At 35.2% G+C, this 21,943-nt stretch overlaps 3 protein-coding genes across 5 annotated transcripts; 2 read left to right on the top strand and 1 right to left on the bottom strand.

Moving 5' to 3' along the window:
* Window positions 1-5,323: 5,323 nt before the first annotated feature.
* LOC105421086 (uncharacterized) lies at window positions 5,324-9,397 on the top strand. Its single transcript, XM_088862561.1, has 2 exons — window positions 5,324-5,697; window positions 8,341-9,397. Exons 1-2 carry the CDS (start codon window positions 5,324-5,326, stop codon window positions 9,314-9,316), a joined length of 1,350 nt encoding a protein of 449 aa, XP_088718687.1. The 3' UTR covers window positions 9,317-9,397.
* A 1,187-nt stretch (window positions 9,398-10,584) lies between these two features.
* LOC148782669 (uncharacterized) lies at window positions 10,585-11,195 on the bottom strand (the record flags this gene model as incomplete). The annotated part of the gene is made up of 2 exons (XM_088862560.1): window positions 10,585-10,919; window positions 11,039-11,195. Coding segments are annotated over 2 exons (393 nt in total), but the record flags the coding sequence as incomplete, so codon positions are not given.
* Window positions 11,196-13,363: 2,168 nt separating this feature from the next.
* LOC18439699 (Chlorophyll A-B binding family protein) lies at window positions 13,364-21,704 on the top strand. 3 transcript variants are annotated; one of them, XM_011627105.3, is made up of 7 exons: window positions 13,367-13,694; window positions 13,843-14,009; window positions 16,838-16,984; window positions 18,412-18,544; window positions 18,947-19,039; window positions 20,472-20,691; window positions 21,400-21,704. In XM_011627105.3, exons 1-7 carry the CDS (start codon window positions 13,548-13,550, stop codon window positions 21,456-21,458), a joined length of 966 nt encoding a protein of 321 aa, XP_011625407.1. In that variant the 5' UTR covers window positions 13,367-13,547; the 3' UTR covers window positions 21,459-21,704. The 3 variants fall into 3 exon arrangements, with proteins under 3 accessions (XP_006849920.1, XP_011625407.1, XP_088718851.1); XM_006849857.4 differs by lacking the exon at window positions 21,400-21,704 and having other exon boundaries at window positions 13,364-13,694; window positions 20,472-20,929; XM_088862725.1 differs by lacking the exons at window positions 18,947-19,039; window positions 21,400-21,704 and having other exon boundaries at window positions 13,395-13,694; window positions 20,472-20,929.
* The last annotated feature ends 239 nt before the right edge of the window (window positions 21,705-21,943 follow it).

Here is a 21,943-nt window from a genome sequence, read left to right as displayed (position 1 = left end):
AAGCAAAATTCCCTCCTTTTATGAAGATTATTAACATCATTGGAAACTGAATCTTTAATCCACGTCCGATGGAGAATTTAGTTGAAGCTATAGTAAATTAAAATATAATATATAAAATTATAATGTAAGGAAAAATATATAATGAGATCATTTACCTTTGGTAAAAGGTGGTCACAATTAATCTTGACCATTAGATGTGAAATTGGTTGGCTGTGTTTATTTCTTGACCAAGCTCAAAGTTCAAAATAAATTTTTTTGAACTTTGTGACACACTCAAGCTATCAGATTTCACATTGAATGGTCATAAGTAATTGTGACACCAAAAGTAAATGGGCTCATTGTATACAATCTCATAATGTAATATATTCTAGTGGAATTTTAAAATAGAAACAAAAATCACTGATATGGTTTGAATATACTTAACATAATGTTAGGTTGCCCTAAAATTGGAAAAGGAAATGGACATAACTATTTAAATACTAAAAGTATAAGTAGAAAAAGGAAAACTTAATTTGTAAGCATCTTAAAATCCATTATAAACTAGAAATTGCTCATAAATTAATTTTACATGATATAAATTTAACGAAATGGTAATGTGGTATTTTTTTATATAATTTTTTTAAATTAATTAAAAATAAATTGGTCATGAGTGTAAGTGGAAACAAATAAAATATAAAAATTTAAGAAGTTAAAATATTTTAAAGCTGGTACTTTTTTTATGGTAAGTACAAAATATTTTTAATAAATAGTAATAAAAATCATTACATCTAAAACCAATAAAAGCTATTATAAGTAACTTTTTAGAAGCATAAGGGTTCATAAAAACTCTGAATTTATTTAAGAAATTGATAAATCGAAGATGCTATGTTTTCATATTTTCTGCTTTTTTTTCAAGCGAAAATTTTGTATAGAACTTTAATTTCTCATATTATTTCATGGTAAATCCTCCTTCTGTTTTCTTTCAAGCGACATAAGGAAACCCGTAAGGATTCCACCGCATCTCCTTATCTCTTATCTTCCTCTTTTATTGACTTTTGACCATAAAAATTAGCTCCAACAAATCTTTTTATACCATTTTATCTCAAAAACTTTTTTAATGTGTTCCCCTTTTCTAAAAGCCATCATTCCAAACCTCTATAGAGAGAGAAGGCTTCATGGAGGTGAGATGTTATTGGGAGGAGAGAGAGACATGTTTGGAGAAACATGGGAGGAGAGAGAGAGTAAGAAAGACGTAGGAAGAAAGAGAAAGAAAGAAGTTTAGGATATATAAGTGAAGAGAGAAATGATTGGGTTTAGAAATAGCATGTTATTCTCACTTTTGTTTAGGTTAAAAAATAAGTTTAAAGTGGTCAATGGGTTAGAAGATATCTTTTGAAATCTTGAGTTTATCAAAAAATAAAACTTAAAAATAAGGGATATGGAGATATTTTCCTTAAAAAAAGAACAATTGTTTCATGCCGGCTTGATTGCATTTGCACAATATGTAGTCCAAAGATATAAAGCATCCATCTTAAAAATAAATGCAAATAGGTGGTCTATTTAAGAACAATTGTAACTACTTGTCCAAACATTTGCTTAACATAAGTATTATTTTTATTTTTTAAAATTTATTGATTTTTTCATATTTATGATTTTAGAAGATCAAATTATACTTAAAATATATATTTATTGCCAAACCCTTCTTTCTATCAGGCGTATGTGATCCGTATCTATCTCTTAAAAAGCCTCTTATCTATGAGGCAAATATTTGCCCCACGTTAACCTCTCTCTCTTTATATTTTCAAGAGATAGAGATGGATCGCATACGCAAAGAAATAAATTCAAGTTGGGCAATATATTTAAAGGACACGCAGAAGCCAACTAGGAGTCGCCAGTAAATATATATATAGGAAATAACGATGAAAGTAAGAATTAAAAGGGAGAAGAGATTAGACATATTTAACTTTGAGACCCTAAAATTTTGGGTAAAATACAAAATGCTTCACTTACAAGTGAAAATTACAAAGAAAGCCAATCAACTTTTATTTTTTATTTTTTTTAGAATAGCTCTTCAGTCAAACCGAATTTTGATTATTTTTTTTTGTTTTTTAGTGAGTAGGACCGTGCCTTGAAGCTCAGGAAAAAAATAAAGAAATAAAAATGAATCTATATAATGAGACCATTTACTTTTGGTATAGGGAGGTCATAATTACCTTACAACCATCCGATGTGAAATCTAATAGCTCGGGTGTGTCAGAAAGTTCGAGAAAATTCTTTTGAACTTTAAGCTTGGTCAATAAAATAAATGTAACTACTTAATTTTACATCCAATGGTCAATATTAATTGTGACCACTTTATACCAAAGATAAATGATCTCATTATATACTTTCCTAAAGTAAAAAGAAATCAAAATTCAAGTTGACCAAGGAACAATTTTGAAAAAAATAAAAAACCGTGGGTTGGCCGACTTTTTTTGTAATTTCTACATATAAGTGGAGCATTTTGTATTTTACTTAAAATTTTAAGTCCTGAACATAAATCACTCTTAAATTTTATTAAAAAAAAAATGTAAAACCCCCAGCATTGTATTTAATTTTGGAGTCTTCTAAAGAGGAGAGAGAATGTTTGACAGGGCATAATATGAAGGTTCCAATCTTCATCGCACATCGAAAAAGAGTCCCCCTCCCTCTCTCTAAACCCATCTCTCTACCCAAAACATACATAAGAAGGGTAGCTAGTCTCTCAAAACCTGTAACAACTCGACTCAACCTCCTGCTTCCCAGTATTTCTCTGCCTTTTGGCTTCGGGTTGTTAAGGTACATCTTCTCTCTCTCTTAGTTGTTCAAGAGTAGCGAATTTTGGAGGTTCTCTCTCTCTCTCTCTCTCTCTCCTGCTTTTGGGTTTTACAGGCAGTCTAATCTCCATGTGCATGGTTTTAAGTTTTGAAAGATCTTTCTTTCTTCTGTTTTTAAGTTTAAGAAGATCTCGCCCTTCTGCTTTACATTTACCTGAATGGGCACTAGGCTTTCTTTTAGATGGCTTATTTCCTCATGTTCGAATACGGGGTGCTTTTTTTTTACTTTGACTTCTTTTTTTTTTCCTTTCTCAGTATTTGGAGTTAGGGCTGGCCCAGGGCCTGTTGCCAACTCCAGCCCTAACATAGAGCCGGCCCAGGCCACATTTTGTTAAATTATACATAAAACTTGAATAATATTGATCCAATATTTAATATAGTTATTTCTATCTAAGTATTGTGACAAATTGACGAAAATTATCATTTATTTATGTCCATTTGCTTTGAAAACTATAGTAAATTATGTGTTTTTTGCTAATTTGAAGCAAGTTGGATATTTATTTTCTTGAGTGTTTTATTATTTAAATTTTCTATCTCTGCATTATTGTTGTCAAATATAATAGAATGTGATTTATTCCATGAGGATTTAATTACATATTCAATCAACCAGCTTAGACTCCAAAAGGTACCCACGTCAGAAAAGATCTCTATTGTGTATAGAGAGAGAAAGGAGATAGGTGACATTGTACGAGCTATCAAGAGTATGTGATCTCTATTGTGTACAGAGAAGAGACAGAGAGAGTAGTTAGAAAATAATAGGCGTAGTTACATAGAGATGAGTTAGCCATAAAAAGGGACTGCAATCGAGTAAATAGCTCAACGAACAAATAGATTGTATCGCGTTGGAAAATAGAAATCTGGGAAATAGAAAAACAAAGTTACAAATTATTTGTTTGCAGATAGATCGGATCAAGTTGGAAAATAAGTTATACGTTATTTGTTCGTTTGTCAGAGAGGTCTGAAATATCTGAGTAAATAGCTCTGCCGACATGGAAAATAAGTTATTTGTTCGTTTGTCATAAAGGTGTTTTAGAAATGTATACAAACTAGTAAATAGATCTAGATCGGATCGAGTTGGAAAATGGAAAGATTTGTGCAAATTATGTATTACTTTGTAAAAAATCATCACAAACGATATCGTTATGTATGAATATATCAGATACCTTTAACAAATTAACGAAAGTATGAATATGTCAGTGACTCAATTAACGAAGAATAACGACACTGCTACTATCTCTAATATGCGTAAGGTTAGATACGTCCCAGAATTTGTTCCGGTTATCGGTTTTTTTATCCAATCCGTATATATCAGGGCGATTAAAGAGTTTTGTTTATCCGTCCATATATATTAGGGCGAATAAAGAAAACAACAATTGTGCCCCCCTTTGTATAATATGTAGGTATAAAGCATCCATTTTAAACATGGATGCAAATAGGTGGTCCATCTAGAAACAATTGTAACTAACCGTCCAAATATTTTTTTAATATAATTATTATTATTTTTAAAAAAAAATTATTTATTTATTCTTATTCATGATCTCCATGTTAAAGATGATATATTTTCTAAATATTGGGATCAAATTATATTTAAAATATACATTTATTGCCAAGCCTATTTCTACATGTGAATAAAAGAGTAAATATGGGAAATAAAGGTATGGTTTCTAGAAGGTTGCAACCTTAAACAATCCAATTAAGGTGCACCTCCAAATTTTATCATAACATGTAAAATTTTTATAAACATATGAAAATCTTGAAAATAAATTGTTTAGATAATGTGATGCAAGATGCACTATTTCTGGGACTCAAAATCGTTTTTTTATTATTATATTCATACATCTCAATGTCGAGATGATCAATTAGAGGGTTTTTCAACATTAAAACAAGGTTTTCAAATGGATTTTCAAGGTGCATATGTAATTCTACATTTTAAAATAGCAACCTTATATAAACTTTTTCCATAATTAAAAAAAGGGAAGAGATAAGGCATTCTTAAGAAGATAAGACATTTAAATTTTCCTAAGATAAAATGCGTAACCCCTGGACACGCTATCTAGTTAGTTGAGTCTTCAACTAATCTTAATCCCACAGCGAAAAGGATTAACCCATCTTTCTCTCTACCCAAAACATATATAAGAACTGTACCTAACCTCTCAAATAACTCTTTCCAACCTCCTGCTTCCCAACATCTCTCTGCCATTTACCTTCTCAAGGTACGTTTTCTCTCTCTTGATTTAGGGAAGAGAGAACTTTTTTTTGAGTAGTTAAATGGTAGAATTTATCTGCTATCGTTTTAGGTTTTGGTACCCTAATCTCTGGTGTATCTTCTCAATACATCATCATTATCGTGGTTCTTACAACTAAGTAGTTGTTAATGCTAGAATTTATCTGCTATCTTTTGAGGGTTTGGTACCTTAATCTCGGTGTATCTTCTCAATATTATCGTGGTTCTTGCAACCATTAGTTGTTAATTGTAGAATTTTGTGCAGATGGATTCAAGTAAATGGAATTTTGAAGAGAATAAGGCTTTTGAGGGAGTTATAGCCACGTTTCCTGAGGATTTTGAGGAAGCTATGGCCATGTTTCCTGACGATTTACCTGATAGATGGAAAACAAAGACAGCTGAAATAATTGAGGGAAAAAATCAATCGGAGGTTTGTAATCACTTTCGTGCACCGTATGAAGACTTGCAAGCCATCTATACCGGCAAGGTCGAGCTCCCGGCATACAAGGACGATTTACATTTGCCAAAAAAGAAAGTTCGCGGTCGTAAGCCTGGTAGTAAAAACCGTCCGAAGCCGATCGTGCTCGAGCCCAAGATCGAGAGGAAGAAAATTAGACAATGGACCGAAAACGAGCACAGGTAAGCTCTCTCTCTCTCTCTTGATGTTTGTGTAGAGATCGGGTAAATATTTTTATAAAAGAAATATAAACAGTATAATTGTAAGGGAAGAGATGATTCATAAAGAGATAGAAATGGAGTTTTGTTAATCTAGGGAGAAAATCTTTTCATAATAAAATAAATGTGAACAGTAGTATTAGTGTATGAGAGAGAGGTTTTTCTATAAAGAGTAGGGAAGAGAATTCAAAGAACTTTTCAAGAGAGAGGAGTTGTAGATACGTAAATTGGGAGCCACTCTCTCACCATGTATCGGCGCACAGGTGCATATTTGGTTAGCGTGGAGATATTTGCTTACTTGGTTGGCGTGGAGATATTTTGAGCTCTTCCGTGGTGTGTTGTGGTGTGGTGTGGTGTTAGATTAGATGTGGGAATATTTGTGATGGGAGGAGTATGGTTAGTGTGGAGATATTTTGATTTTTTTCATGCGGTTAGATGTGAGAATATTTGTGTTGAGAGGAATACGATAAAGTAAAAGAAACGACTTAAACATAGCGAAAAACGGAGCCAGTGAAAAGTGAGGAGGCGAAAAGGGATTTGGAGTTTTTGGAATAGAGAGAAACCTTATGGGATTTGAAAGTCTTAGAATAGAGAGAAACCTTATGGGATTTGGAGCTCTTAGAAGTAGGGGTTACAATTGACCCGATTCGGATACCAAACCCGGAAGTCGGACCCTATTTGGATCTAGGTATGGACCCCAAATTTGGATATGAAATCGAGATCCAGACCCAAAAGTCAGGTCCGAATTAAAATTTGGATTGGATCAGGGTGCAGGTGGATCCGATATGGATCCAACCCAGATCCATATCTGAATCCAACTAGATTTTTTTGAATAGGATACAATCAACTTGGGTTTTTGGTTGTTTCTCTCTCTAGAAAATGGTCCACACCGTCAACCTGGTTTGATCCCTACAAGCCCATTTTCAAAGAGGATCTAATTCTAAAAAATAGAGGTAAAAATCATAGAGGGGGATCCCAAAGACCCAGCATGTCCTTTAATAGTGGATTCTTGCTTGGTAACCCAGAGATCAGATGGTGATGACAGAGATATAGTGCACATTTTAGTGGACATTTTAGTGGGAATTATTGAATGCATTGGATCTTATGGTGATTATAGGAGGACCCAAAGAGTGTAATGCTTCAATCTAATGAGGATGATGAAGCTTTTGGCTCCCCTGTTGGAGGAGGTTGGAGAAATGGAGAAGCCATTATCAGAGGAGGCTATTGCCTTTTCTACAAGCTCAAGAAGGCGGATACAGTGAGATTTTTTGGTCTTAAAAATTCCAGAGCGGAGAGATAGAGAGAGAAAGAGCGAGTGTCATTAGAGAGAGAGTGTGTGCAAAAAGATGGCGGGTAGAGAGAAAATAAAAAAGTAAGGCCCTTTAGATTTTTCCAGTAGTGTAGAGAGAGAAAGAGAGGGTGGGCAAAGAGGGGGGGAAGTGCATTATAGTCTTAATTGGGTTTTTACTGAGGTAAATACAAGAAAATATTGTTAGGTTTATAGTACATTAAAAGTATTAGAGGTAGGATATCTACAAAATTCATTTGGGGGTATCCATAATTTTTCCTTCAAGGCTGACCTGATTAGTTGCTTAGGGGTGGAATGAGTTAGTCAGGTCGAGTTCGGCTGAACCTAATCCAATAATAAAAGTTATATATTTAAATATGAAATTAAATATATATATCTATATATTATTTAAATATTATAACTAAAACTATATAATTATATTTATTAGAATATTAATTTAGGGCCAGTAGAGAGAGAGATATAGAGAGCAGGGAGAAAGAGAATAAAAAAGTAAAGGGGTGAGTGGAGTTAAATTCTAACTATGAACTCTAATATGTGAATGAATGGGGCACCGATATTTTGTGAAAACAAATTTTAGAATTTATACAAAAAAAGTGCTTGATTTTTATTGTAAACTTGTATAACCAACTAGATAGCCAAATTCTCTAGCTTGGTATTATGGAGAAGTTTATATAAAGGTGAGGCTCTAAACAATCAAATTAAGGCGCACTTCAAAAATTCACTAGAAGATGTTGTTTTGATATTGAAAAATCTTCATATCGATCATCTCGACATCAATATTTATGGACATGACAAAAAATGGATTTCAAATATTGGAAATAGTGTATCTCGTAATGCATTTTTTGGACCATCAATTTTCAAATGTTAATAGATATGCTCGATCTATACTACTATGGAAGCTTTAAATTTTATAATTATATATAAAAATAAATTTCCCGATCATCACACATATTTCCGGCATTAAAAAATCTTCATAGTTTATTAATCAAATTGAGGATTTTGTTTTTTTCATGAAAATTCGGAAAATGCATTATTTAGAGGGGTTGATGAACTCTAATTTTTCCCTTTTCTTTGATAAATTGTAACATTGTTTTTTTCATGAAAATTCGGAACATGCATTATTCAGAGGGGTTGATGTACTCTAATTTTTCCATGCATTATTTAGAGGGGTTGATGAAATCTAATTTGTCCCTTTTGTTTGATGAATTGTAACATTATTTTTTTCGTGAAAATTCGGAACATGCATCATATAGAGGGGTTGAAGAATGATGAACTCTTTCTTTGTCAAATTGTAACAGGCTTTTTCTTGCGGGACTAAAAAAGTACCCTGGAAGCGACTGGAGGAGCATAAGCAGGCACTGTGTCAAGACCCGGACACCGAGCCAAGTGGCAAGCCATGCTCAAAAGTACTATGAGCGCCAAAATTCCAGGAAAGAAAAGGTCAAGAGTAGGTATAGCATCCATGACATGGAGTTGTCTGAGAGTGAGCTCAATGAGCTCGAGCAATCTGGGGCCGTCCCGGGCGCAGCGGGCCGGTGCCCTGACCAAGTGGAGCAACCAAACTTGCCCCCCTCTACTACAATGCTGCCCAGCTTCGAATCACCCAAGTTCGAAGAGAATGCCGGACAGGTGCAATTGCCGGCACTCACCTCGACCGTCATATCGGCCATGGTGGAGCAATTAATACAGGCAGTCCCTGGCGCAGCGGGCCTGTGCCCTGATCAAGTGGAGCAACCAAACTTGCACCCCTCTACTACAATGCTGCCCTGGTTCGAATTGCCCAGGTTCGAAGAGAATGTTGAACGGATGCAGGCAGTCCCTGGCGCAGCGGGCCTGTGCCCTGATCAAGTGGAGCAACCAAACTTGCACCCCTCTACTACAATGCTGCCCTGGTTCGAATTGCCCAGGTTCGAAGAGAATGTTGAACGGATGCAGGCAGTCCCTGGCGCAGCGGGCCTGTGCCCTGATCCAGTGGAGCAACCAAACTTGCACCCCTCTACTACAATGCTGCCCTGGTTCGAATTGCCCAGGTTCGAAGAGAATGTTGAACGGATGCCCATGCCCATGCCCATGCCCGCACCCACTTCGGCCATCATGGGGCAATTGCCAATAGGGCATGCCGGAATGCCCGCGCTCGCCTCGTACATTGGGGGGCAATTGCCTTCACCACTTATCCAAAGCCACCGGCTTCAAAGGGATTACAGTGGGCCACCTCGTTTTTTGCCATCTTTTAGTTATGGAGACTTACATGAAATGATGAAATTTGGGAGCTAATTTTTACACCCATTTTTTTTTTTTTTCTTCTAAAACCACATGTACGTATGGACCTTTAATAAAGTTTAAGGTAATTCAAAATCTATCTCCTCCTATAATAAAGATTAAGGTAGACTGTGTTGAGGACGGCCCTACAAAGTGTGAGCAACTTGCCTCTTAATGTAATTCAAAATCTAACTCCTCCAATAATAAATACCTTTATTGGTTATTTATTTGAGGGAAAAGGTTCTCGTACGCGTATGTGTGTATCACTACAGTAAATGTTCAACGGTCTAGATCGAATCTGGGTCGATCTGACGGTCACGGTTGTCCAATCGTATTTTAATTTTAATTTTTTTATATAAATTCAAATCACTCGAAATTTTAAGTATGTGGTATTCTCATCAAGGCGCACCTAATAAAAATATTAAAAAATAATTTACAAAAAAACAATTGACCAAAATGCTCCTGAAACTTTTCGGGAGTATTTTGGTCAATATTTTTCACGTAAAATATTTTTTTTATATTTTTCATAGATTCGTCTATTTTTGAAGAACACATATCTAAAATTTTAAATAATTTTGATTTGTAAAATAAAATTAAAATTTAAATACTATCAGACATCCATGATCGTCTGATTCGCCCAAATTCAATCTGGGCCATTCGGCGTTTACTGTAGCAGTACGCGAATCAACGTTCCTTAGCATCTTCCTTATTTGAGAATGTATAATAGAAAATCTAATGGGGAATGATCTAATGCAATGATTGTATCATAGTATAATACAACCACACTTCTAGAAAACCATGTTTGAGGTATTTTTATGACCCAAAATTTTGTAAACACCCTCTATTCTTCTCAATAATCAATCTCAAAAAAAAAAGAGTTCGATTTGAACCCTAGATATGGTCAAAATAAGACCCCATCCAACAACGAATCTAGACCATTTATTTAAAATTTTTTAATATCTTAGCCTTTACAAACTCAAAATCATTTTTTTCATCTTTAACATTGTTCAACTAATGATAATAAAGCCATCAAAAAAATTTAGAAAGGAAAACAAATACTTCTAAGGCCTAGATCTAAACATCTTATTAAAACGGAAAGTCTATGTTAATTGACTAAAAAAATTATTTTCGAGGTTAGGTTTTCAAATTTTTCTTTTTTTTTTGCGATTGTTAATTAGAGTTGTGTTTTCAAATTTTACTTTTTTGGTGATTGTTCATTAGAATGAAAAGAGCGCATATTTTAAAATTTGGATCAAACAAATGGTCAAACATATTCTCTTCTCAAATATACAGAGCATTTTCATTTTCGCTCTTCTAAAAACCCAGACAGGCTTAAGCACCATCCATGGCAACCCCTGCTCAAGTGGCATCCATGGCAAGCCCTAGGATGCGTCTTGAAGCCTCCTAATCAGCGCACCCAAAGACTTCTTCTTAGGGCTCTGCTTGGCCGCCCTCACCCCAAAGTTCCCAAACAATCTCTCTGCCTTTGAATCGTTCATCTTCTCCAAAGGCTTTGCTTGGCCGCCCTCACCCCAAAGCTCCCAAACAATCTCTCCACCCTTGAATCTCTCATCTTCTTTAAAATTGCTGCTACTTCCTATAATCCAAAGCCCCCATAATTATTCTCTCTAATCACTGGATTCAATAAATTATTGGAATGGTATTCAGCAAAAAGATTCACCATCTACCTTGCCTCGGCACCTCAGAGCCCTGTACCTTCGCAAAACCCTCAAGAGCCCCAAAATTGCTTCAATATAAAACTGCATTTCCATTGAAACGGTCCACTGTCACTGGCGAGCAACGCGACGATCCCCTCCGATATTTGCGAGAGTGCACCCTTCAAGATCCTAATGAGTATTTCAAGTGGGAGCACTTGGCCCGTAGTCAAAACTGGGGATCAATATGCCCCGTTTTAGAGCTCAATTTTGTAAGCGAGAAGCTCGAGTGGCAGGTTCTACATCATGTATAAGCAAATTTTTTTACTGATGCCAAGGATACAAGAAAAGTTTTTGATTGGCAAGACAATTTTGGAAGGGTAGGATGCACACTAATAAAAAAAAAGATGATAATATTTCTTAATACTTGACATCTAAACTAACTAAGGTTTCAAAAAATATCTTCCAACCACGTGCCCACTTTAAACCTATTCTTAAACTTAAACAAATGTGAAAAGGATGTTTTTTCTAAACCCAATCCTTTCTCTCTTCATTTATATACCCCAAACTTCTCTCTTTCTCTCTTGTTGCATGCTTCACTCTCTCTCTCCTGATAAACATCTCTTTCTCTTCCATTGTTTATCCAAGCACCTCTTTCTCTTCCCTTGTTTATCCAAACACCTTTCTCTCTCCTCCTGGTAAGATCTCACTACCAAGTATCTCTCTCCCTTATTACCACCACCAAATATCTCTCTCCCTTCTCACCACCATGTATCTCTCTCCCTTCTTGTGTTTATCCAAACACCTCTCTCTTTCCTCCCGATAACTTTTTACCACCCAACATCTCTCTCCTCTTGTATTTATCTAAACACATCTTTCTCTTCCTCCAGTAATCTCTTACCACCAAGTATCTCTCTCTTCTCCCGTTTATCCATATACATCTCTCTCTCCTCTCAATAACATCTCTCCTCCCATGTTTATCCAAACACTTTCCTCCCTCTTTTCCTATTTATCCAAATACCTCTCTCTCTCCTCTCGATAACTTCTCACCACCAAATACATCTTATCCAAACACCTCTATCTCTCCTCCTGGTAACCTCTCACCACCAAATACATCTCTTCTACCTATGTTTATCCAAACACATCTCTTTTTCTACGTATACATATTGTATATTTGGGAGGAGAGAGATGGGATGAGAGAGAGGGAGAGGAGAGAGAGTGAAGGTTAGAGATGGAAAAGACAGAGAAAGAGAAGGGGTGTGGGAAGAGAGAAATAGAGAACTTCGGCAGGATGGTTTCTAGAAAAGGCATAACTTTTTAGATTTGTTTTACCTAAAAAAACATATTTAAACCTTGGATCTATTGTGAAATGAAACCTAAAAATAAGGGGGTTATCGAGATATTTTCTCAATTTTTAAAACTTCAAAAATAGTGTTGATCAAGCAAATCTATGAACGCTTGAAAACCTTAAAAATTAACGGTATAAAAATGCATTATAATATGCACTATTTCTAATATTTGAAATCCATGTTTTTCTCATGTCTCTACATCTTGAGGTGGAGATGATCAATTTGGGATTAGTAAATTTTTTAAATTGATTGTTTAAAGCCTTGGCCATGTATAAACATAAACTATTTCATATTTTATACTCAATAAGAAAACTTCCAAATTGCATTCTTGTTGCGTGAAAAACTAATTCCTTATGATCGAACGGAAATCATCTAATTTTAAATCTAATTATTAAAACCTCAAAATTCAATTTTTTTGTCTTTTACATATGGGATTGTATACAATGAGACCATTTATTTTTGGTATAGAGATGTCACAATTACATACAATCATTCGATGTAAAATCTGATAGCTGAAGTGTATCACGAAGTTTGAAAAAATTTCTTTTGAGCTTTGTGTTTGTTCAATGAAATAAATGTAGCTACTCAATTTCACCTTTAATGATCTAAGATTAATTGTGACTACATTATACCAAAAGGCAATGGTTTCATTAAATACTTTCTCTTTAAATATAAGGGATTATCTACAAAGATACCATTTACTCTTTAGACAATTAGGTCACAATTATTCACACTAATTAGATGTCAAATTGGATGGCTTGGGATGATTTATGAAGTCCGAAAAAAAAAATTAAAAACTTTTTATTTATCAATGATACTCTCACAACTATCTATTTTGGGGTGATTTATGAAGTCCGAGAAAAAAAATTTTAAAACTTTTTATCTAATCAATGATACTCTCACAACTATCTATTTTTAAATCTAAGAGGTAAAAATGATTGTAGAACTTGACTTTTTTATAAATCCGTACTAAATTTAATGCTGATCCTCGCGTAAATGAAATAGGGTCAAGTAAAATCATTTCTCTAATTTTAAAGTGGTTCCCAAGCATTCTGCCCAAGGGAATAGGTGTACATTATACGTCCCCACAGTAGCATGGCATCCATGCCTTAAGTTAAAACGTCAAAAGGCCAGTTCGCGGCTGTTCCGCGATCCGCTTGAAAATTAAGGACCACCGAAACTTCGCTATAAAACTTCGCGAAAACGAATCCGACGAAAATCTGCATTATCGTCGCCACGGCCATGGCACTGGTTCCAGTGCCGAACCTTAATTCCCTGAACCAGAGCTCCTTCACCAGTCTCCCTTTAAATTGCCTCAGAATAACCCAAAAAATTCGACCTACTAAACTCAAGCACGCGGTTTCTCCCTGCAAAGCTTCATGGCAAGAGGTCTGCAACTTCTTCTCAGCTTTAATGGCGGTTTTCTTGGCTCAATCTTTAGATATTTATCAGGAATTTTTTTTGGATTGCTTTCCCTATCAAGATTTTGAGCGGTTTTGTCCTCCATTTTCGATTATTTATCAAGAAATTTATGTAGATTGCAGGGCTTCTGGTTTTCTCTGCAATTCCTTTTACGGCCGTTAAGGCCATTGCTAATAGCTCCATTGGAGCTCAGCTTCAAGAGAGAATGCGGGCTACCAAAAAGGAATCTCTGGCTAGATCCTCAGAGGCAAAGACCCTAGCAAAAAAAGCCAGAGAAAAGAGGTACTTGTGAACAATTGATATCTGGAATTTTAGCCTTGTTCATAAAACCATGTATTTTCACCATTTTTTTAGCTTTTAAGTAGTTAGTGGAAAAAACCAGCTCATAATTATTTCCTCTCTGAAGTTGCACTTTTTCTTCCAAATTTTACTGCATTTTGATCAACATTGCATGAATATATTATCTCTTATGTAACATGGACACCCATGGCCATGGTTTGTGTGGTTGGTGACAAACCATGGTTGCGACACTCTTATCCTCTAGTTTATGTGATTGGTGATAAACCATGGTTGCGACACTCTTATCCTCTAGTTTATGTGATTGGTGACAAACCATGGTTGCGACACTCTTATCTTCTACTTTAGAAACCTAGACACTTCGTATTAACATTTATTCTTGAAACCTCTCTATGCATGTGTGCTCACTGTCAACTAAAACCCCACATTAACATTTATTCTTGAAACCTCTCTATGCATGTGTACTCACTGTCAACTAAAACCCCACATCTCAGTTTTCTTAAAGGGTATACTGTGTCTAAAAGGCCAATTTTGTGATTAGTGTTTGGTTTTGTATATATGTGAAGTAGATTCTTCGCATTTGGTAAATGTTTGTTTAAATATTGACTAGTTCATAATAATCAATGCCGTGTCCTTTGACCAACTTAGAGGAACAGAACTACTGGGACTAGTTTAATTATTTACGGATGTAAGCTTGTAGAGGTCAAGGTCCTGTAAAAAAAACCCCAAAAACAAGGTTCGAAAACTCAGTTCGAACTTGGGAATCTGGCTGTGCCCGCCGAGTTGGTCGGGCGTGTCTGAGTGGCCCGACATTAGTGTAAGGGCTAAAAGACAAAAAAGATAAAAAAATGTTTAAAAGTAAAAAGAAAGTCAACTATAAACAACATTGAAGTCTAAATAAGATGAAAAATATATTTAAAAACAGAGGATTGAGAAATAACTTACTTATATATTTAAAAACAGAGGATTGAGAAATAACTTACTTATAGCTGGAAACGGTTTAGAAATATCCCAAAAAAAGGGAAAAATATAAAAATAGGGCATATGACAAGAAAAACTCACAAATCATCTTCAAAAACACCAAATTGTACATAAAATATTTATACATTATTTTACATACAAATATAATTATTTTGAATTTTTATATGCCAACCTAGTGTACCTGAAAACTCAGCTTGGCAAGGGGCCAAGACCGAGTAACTTGGCCAAGTTTAATGCTGCCAAAAACAGTAAACAGTTAATTAAGGCCAAAATCTGAAAAAATCAGTGAAATTGGATAGCCCAAAGAAGAAAAAACTGTTCAAAGTTGACAACAGTCAAATAATTGGCAGTATATCAGATGTGGGGAGTCCATATCTTTCCCATAAAGTTTATCATGTTTTTGAAAATTCCAATTCTTTTCATCCATTGATATGTGAGTTATGGAAAGAGATTTATCAGGCAAATTTTATCTGAAGAATTTCAAGAGAGATGGCTTTGATTATCATTCCCATTGGCCAATATCAGATAGGAAACTAGTCGAAATTGTGCCCAAAGAAAAAGAAACTACTTCACCTGAAACTTGGACTAAATTTTCTCATCAACCAAAACTTGAGGGCATGACAGCTTTTAGGGGGTGCTACATCTATTATATATCATTTCAGTTTCAGATTTTCTCGTACTTTTCCACAATTGTAACCTTCAACATTGTCTCATGGACATGCTGTTGAAACTTGAAAGTTTACATTTTTCTTTGCTTACCTTGATTGCATGGTGAAGCAAGTAGTTTATTCTTGTTGTTCTTTCAACTTTATCCGATTCAAATCAGTCTTTGAAAACATGTCAAGCTAATGTGTAACCCATGCCATGATTTAATTCTCAAATAGTTTGCTAAACTATTCCCTGTATTTGTTCAAGGCAGTTGGGAATTCACTTTATTACTGTTTGGTGCAGAATTTAGCCATGCAATTTGGATAGCTACTGCAATTAAATGAGTTCGGCCACCATATGTAGCAGCTCTTAGAAATAGTTGGAAGCCTAAAAGAAACAATTATAACCCTCATTTAGAAAGATTGACGATTGAGTTTTGACTTGTTTCTTGTAGGCTGTAGCTTTTCTTGCGAATAAACTAATGGAAAAGTATACAATGAGACTATTTATTTTTGGTACAAGGTAGTCACAATTAGTCTTGACCAAATGATGTGAATCTAGATGGCTGCATTTATTACATTGACCAAGCTCAAACTTCAAAAGAAATTTTCTCGAATTTTGTGACACACCCAAGCTATTGGATTTCACATCGGATGGTTATAAGTAATTGTTGCCTCCTTGTATAAAAGGTAAATGATCTCATTGTATACAATCCTTAAAATAAAAGGAACTTGTTTTATCTCTTTTTTGTACCCATGGATGAAATTTTGGTTTGTATGTTAGGTTGCCCAATAGCACCTATTCTTTGTGTGGTATGTGGGTCTAACAGGAGCAACCTATGCATATTTCTTGTTCATCCTTGAGATATCTTGGATTGACCATGCAAATGTTGCAAGTTACATAAGCAAGTATGTAATAGAAAAGTCATCAATAGGTTATTGCTTTTTTCTTATTTTATATTTTCAATATTTGTACAACCCAACCCTGTTTGAAACTATTATTATTATGTTGCAATTAGTTCAGTTGAAATAAAGCAAATGTCCTTTGGATGGAAGCCATTATTACCCCAAACTTGTACATTATGATAAATTTAGTTATTGACCTATTAAACATTTCATCTCATTCGTAGAAGACCTCATGTTTTCTGATTTATATTTTTGGCATGATGGTCTATTGCACTATAGCTCATGGTATGGGAAGGAGCGTCCACGGTGGCTTGGTCCAGTCCCTTATGACTATCCTGCCTACCTCAGTGGAGAGTTACCCGGTGATTATGGCTTTGATATTGCTGGTTTGAGCAAAGATCCCCTGGACTTCGAGAAATATTTCACGTATGTAAAGCTGTTTCCTTCTTCTCTTCATCTTTGAGGAAGTACTTCTCTTTCACTATAGAATAGAGCATATCTTAGAATTAACTGTGCCATGGAATCAGCTTTCCAATCTTTACCAAGGAAATGGCACTTATTTTCTGAATGTGTAATCAACTGCTGCTACAGTTTTGTGAACATGTAAACATATGGCAATTACAATTAGTTATATCTCATCATCTTCCTAAGGTTTGAGCATGATGATTTAAATAAACTGGAGTATGGGATCAAAGAATCCTTCCATGTGTATGCACAATGTTCGTGAGAGTTATCCTCCAAAGATGATGTCAAGAATGCCACATTATAATCTTTGGCCGCCTGATTATACAGGCGCCACTAAGAATATAAACAAATCCATTCTTTTGTCACCTTAAATTAATTTTCCTATATGATAACAACACTCGAGGAATCTGCATAATATAGCAGCTATGATGCCTTCTTTCCATTGACATTTCTGTGCAGTTCAGGCTTGGAATATCAAAATTTTAAGTTAACTATTAGATTTGAACAGACGGGACATTTTCTATTGTGTTGAGGGTTATGAGACCATAACCTTCGATGAATTCTTATAGAAATGGGATGTTCCTGAACTTGTAGCTTCTGCAAAAAAGCTTTCCATGTCTCCAAGCCACAGATAGCCTTAGGGCTTGCTCTTCCACAATATGTAGAGAGAGACCAACTATAAATCTAGGTGAAATATGGTCATTCTATGTAACATGATTAGCTTGTCATGATTTAGATGGATCGAGCAATATTTTTACCCGTTGTTTTTGAGGTGAACCCCATGTGTCTATAGTCATAGAGGAATATGGTTTTTAGTGATTGAATTACTATATTTAAGGTATAATTCAAGTACTTATTTTTATTGAGATCTTAATTATTGGGTTTTGTTAATTAGCCTTTAACATCTAGCTTCATGGCATCAGTTTGCGCCACTTAATTCCTGCTTCAATAAATTACCTTTCAATGAGTTAATTTCCAATATCTTTATTCCAATTATTGTAGATAAGGTTAAGTGATACATAATATTACCCTTCCATATGATGTTTTAGGAATTCAGGTTAGCTGTTGCATAAATTTTGTATACACAATGGGATTGTATACAATGAAACCATTTTCTCTCATGCACAAAGGTCACAAACAACCCAAGTTGTCATATGTGAAATTGGATGGGTGGGTACGGCATTTCTCCACACATGATCTGATGAAAATTATCTAACTTAAGCATGGCAAAGGTACAGTTGCAGCTGTCCGGTTTCATATCTGATGGTTAGGTGTCATTTTGCACTTTTGTACCAAAGGTCAACGGTCTTATAGTGTACTTTCCTATATAAAAATGAGTGGCTTAAGAAACCAGATTCATGTCTTTTTTCCAATTCGCTTATGTGCAGCTTCGAGATACTACATGCTCGCTGGGCTATGCTTGCATCTCTAGGTGTTCTGATTCCTGAGCTGCTCCATCAATTTGGCATCGTGCGCTTTGTAGAGCCAGTTTGGTGGCGAGTTGGCTATGCCAAACTTCAGGTAATCTCTCTCTCTCTCTCTCTCTCTCTCTCTCTCTGCCAGTTCTTTCTTTTATGGGAATATATAGCATCTGCACTAATTAATCTTCTAGTTTCTTGGCAAATAAAACATCTAAATTAGTTGATCTTCTAGTCTTCTTGGCAAATAAACATCTTAATTATTTGATCTCCTTGTCTTCTTGGCAAATGAGCATCTACACTAGTTAGTTTCCTAGCCTTATTGTCAAATAAGTTATTAGTTCTTTCATTGTGCTGTAGAAATTATCTACTGTATGAGAAGAGGAAAGGGGGGGAGGGGGGAGATCCAACTGCTTGATGTGATTATGGCTTTTACCTGGTTTCACCACACACACACACAGACAACAGCTTGATTTTGTTCGTGTCTTTTATCTGGTTTCATTAGGGTGATACTCTGGACTATCTTGGCATACCGGGATTTCACATAGCTGGAGGCCAAGGAGTTGCCATTATCGCAATATGCCAAGTTCTTCTCATGGTAAATTACTTTTTAGTTAGAAGTAAAAGTTTTGCAGAAGTTCACAAAATTCATATTCAAGAATTAAATATTTCAGAAATATACCTTAATTTTTGACAAATTAGAAAAAAAAATCCTCAACTTTCATAAACCTCGTGCACACCCATTTTCCTCAGTTTTGGCATTTAAACTACTCCGAGTTATCACGTTAAAATGTCGTATAAAATGGGGTAATCATTACAATACTTAAAGTACCGTAATGCTAGGGCTTCATAATAATACAACTACTGTGAAGGTTATTTTGGTCAAAAAAATACCAAAAAAAGGGTGTGGATGAGGTTTATGAAAGTTGAAGATTTTCTTTCCAACTAGGCGAAAATAAAGATATATTTCTGATAAGTTCCCTTCTCTTTTTTAAGCTCAGATTCATAAAAAACCTAGGAAAAGTATAGCAGTCTCTTTTTTTTTTAAGAGAAAAACTTAGAGTCTTTTATGCCAATCTTTATAGATTTTGATCTTCTTAGTTGTAACCAAGGTTTAAATACTTGGCTTGGGCTTGGGATTCGGCATCTGCCCGAGCCGAGTGACGGCACGACCGAGTGGACTAGTAGTGTATAGGCATGACAATGCCTTAAAAAAAGCAAAACATAAAAAATAAAAATCTCAAAAAAGAGAAAAAGAGAAAAAGAGAAAAAGGAAAATAGTAAATATATTTGAGGGAGAGACAGGGATAGAGAGAAACACAGAGAGATGAAAGTAGGGGTGCATGTCCAGTCCCCTTCTAGAGGGAGAGAGGGAGAGAGGGAAAATGAGGGGGCCCTTTTCCCTCCCCTTTTTAGAGAGAGATGACAACAGGGGGTGGATTTCTGCCCCCCTTTTAGAGAGAGATTAGGGGTATGAGGGGGAGTGGTAACTGACCCCCTCTTTGTTAACGGTACCTGGGCGAGTAATATAGTGACTCACCCAAGTACTGTAGAACTCAAGCAATTTGATACCCTGCCTTTGTATGGTACTTGTTTGAACAATGTACATGTTCAAGGCCCCCAATTATGTCCGAGTTATGTTGAGGTCAAAATTAAGTCGACTTGGCCAAGTTTTGTATACCATGCTTAAGAGTTAAGATTTAATTTGTGAGTTTGAACAACGGATTTAAATTAGTAATAAAATCTTGCTTGGTTCGTCCATTCATAATGGTTCTCCAAGAATCACATCTAAGTTCATCAAAAATGATCTTGATTTCGGTTTTGGTAGTTATTAAAAACCTAAGATTTTCTACTTTTTTTTTTTTGCTAATAGGTGGAAATTTAGAGCCTTGAACAATAATTATGATTAGTTTTCTAATACATATATTCATAAAGATGGGTCCTTTTCTTTTGATCGTTGGAAAATTCATAGCACTCGAACCATAATTAGTATCTACAGTCGTTAAGGTTTTTATTTTCTATTTAAACAGGTTGGTCCAGAGTACGCAAGATATTGTGGAATAGAAGCACTGGAGCCCCTTGGAATTTTTTTACCTGGAGATATAAACTACCCAGGAGGTGTTCTATTTGATCCATTAGGGCTTTCTAAGGACCCTGATTCATTCGAGGAGTTGAAGGTTAAAGAGATGAAAAATGGGCGCCTGGCCATGGTGGCCTGGCTAGGGTTTTATTTTCAGGCTGCTGTTACAGGTAAGGGGCCTGTTCAAAATTTGATTGATCACCTAGCACAACCAGGACAGAACAACATTTTGAACAGCATCAAAGTTCTTGTACCACAGTGAGAGAGAGATTGTAAAATATCTGTAATTAATTCAATGTGTAGATAGGAATTTGTGTAAAACTTATCTGTAGTAATTTGTTGAAAATTTGTAGGAAAATAAATACAACAAAGCTATGATTAATAACAGTCTAGCAATGTTTCACTAAATACTTGTGATTATTCATTCATTCAATGTCTAAATGGGAATTTGTCAAGGGGTTAGCTTTATACACCCAGGCCGGTTTAAGCTCCAAGAGACTAGGGCCATGCTAACCCAGGCCTTTCATTCAGTGTTTAAAACCCAGCGGTTGAGATTAGGAATTATCAATCCAGATTGACCTGTTTCCTTGTCAGAACTCCAATTGTACCTGTTCCACAGGTTACATTTTACTGTTATTTTTAAAAAATATGTTTTTAAATTTTGATTCAATTCTCACACAAGAATTGATCCGATTTGCCAATCTCCATTGGCAATTCACTACTCAAGACCAGACTTCCAAAAGGCCAGTTCAACCATCCAATCCATTTTTCAAGCACTATTATTGTCACACTTATTCCATTACTGAACTTCCAAAGCCTAAACCATGATCCTAGTTAGAAGCGGACCATCTCACTTTTCAATTCATCATTTGTCTCAGGGATGATACTTTCTATTTGGAACTGGCGATTAAAACTGGCACCTCGGGTTCAGACCTAGCCAAGCCATCTACACTTAATTGAGTTCCCAGATCTGGAGGAACCGTGAACTGGCTGATTCAACCAAATTTCATCTGATACTGTAGTAAAAGTCCCGAGTTTCAGTCGATTCTTGGAGGACGTGATTGAGTTCTAGCCAATTTTCGAACTTGCATGACTCCACTCATGTTTTGCCCTTTGTCTTTGGTATTGTTTGTATGGACTTCTTATCACTTTCAATAAAATTAATTCTAATGATTAATATTCACTCAAGAAAAAGAATTAATAATGAACAATTTATTGTTGGGAAAATAACTCTTTATCCCTTATTTTTAACTTCCATATCTCATGAGTCCCATGAAAATATTACTTGTAACCAAAAGGTCTTCATATTTTCGATCTTACAACCTTTTGGACACTTTTGATTATAAATTTTTAATCCAAATAAATACTAAAATGAATCCTATTCAAACTCCATCTCTCTCTCTTTCTAAAATTTCATCTCTC

This window comes from Amborella trichopoda, chromosome 3 (genome assembly GCF_054954075.1).
Source record: "Amborella trichopoda isolate Santa Cruz 75 chromosome 3, AtrichopodaSantaCruz75HAP2 v2.0, whole genome shotgun sequence".
NCBI lineage: Eukaryota > Viridiplantae > Streptophyta > Magnoliopsida > Amborellales > Amborellaceae > Amborella > Amborella trichopoda.
Note: the sequence above shows the minus strand (reverse complement) of the source record. Positions and strands in the feature narration are given on the sequence as shown.

Bases quoted from the DNA above. Each gene is read 5' to 3' on its own strand.
- LOC105421086 (XM_088862561.1), top strand. From the start codon at position 5,324: ATGGATTCAAGTAAATGGAATTTTGAAGAGAATAAGGCTTTTGAGGGA. The intron at 5,698-8,340 runs GTAAGCTCTCTC...AAATTGTAACAG, and splicing joins TGGACCGAAAACGAGCACAG to GCTTTTTCTTGCGGGACTAA.
- LOC18439699 (XM_006849857.4), top strand. From the start codon at position 13,548: ATGGCACTGGTTCCAGTGCCGAACCTTAATTCCCTGAACCAGAGCTCC. The intron at 14,010-16,837 runs GTACTTGTGAAC...ATTGCACTATAG, and splicing joins AAAAAAGCCAGAGAAAAGAG to CTCATGGTATGGGAAGGAGC. The intron at 18,545-18,946 runs GTAATCTCTCTC...TGGTTTCATTAG, and splicing joins TTGGCTATGCCAAACTTCAG to GGTGATACTCTGGACTATCT.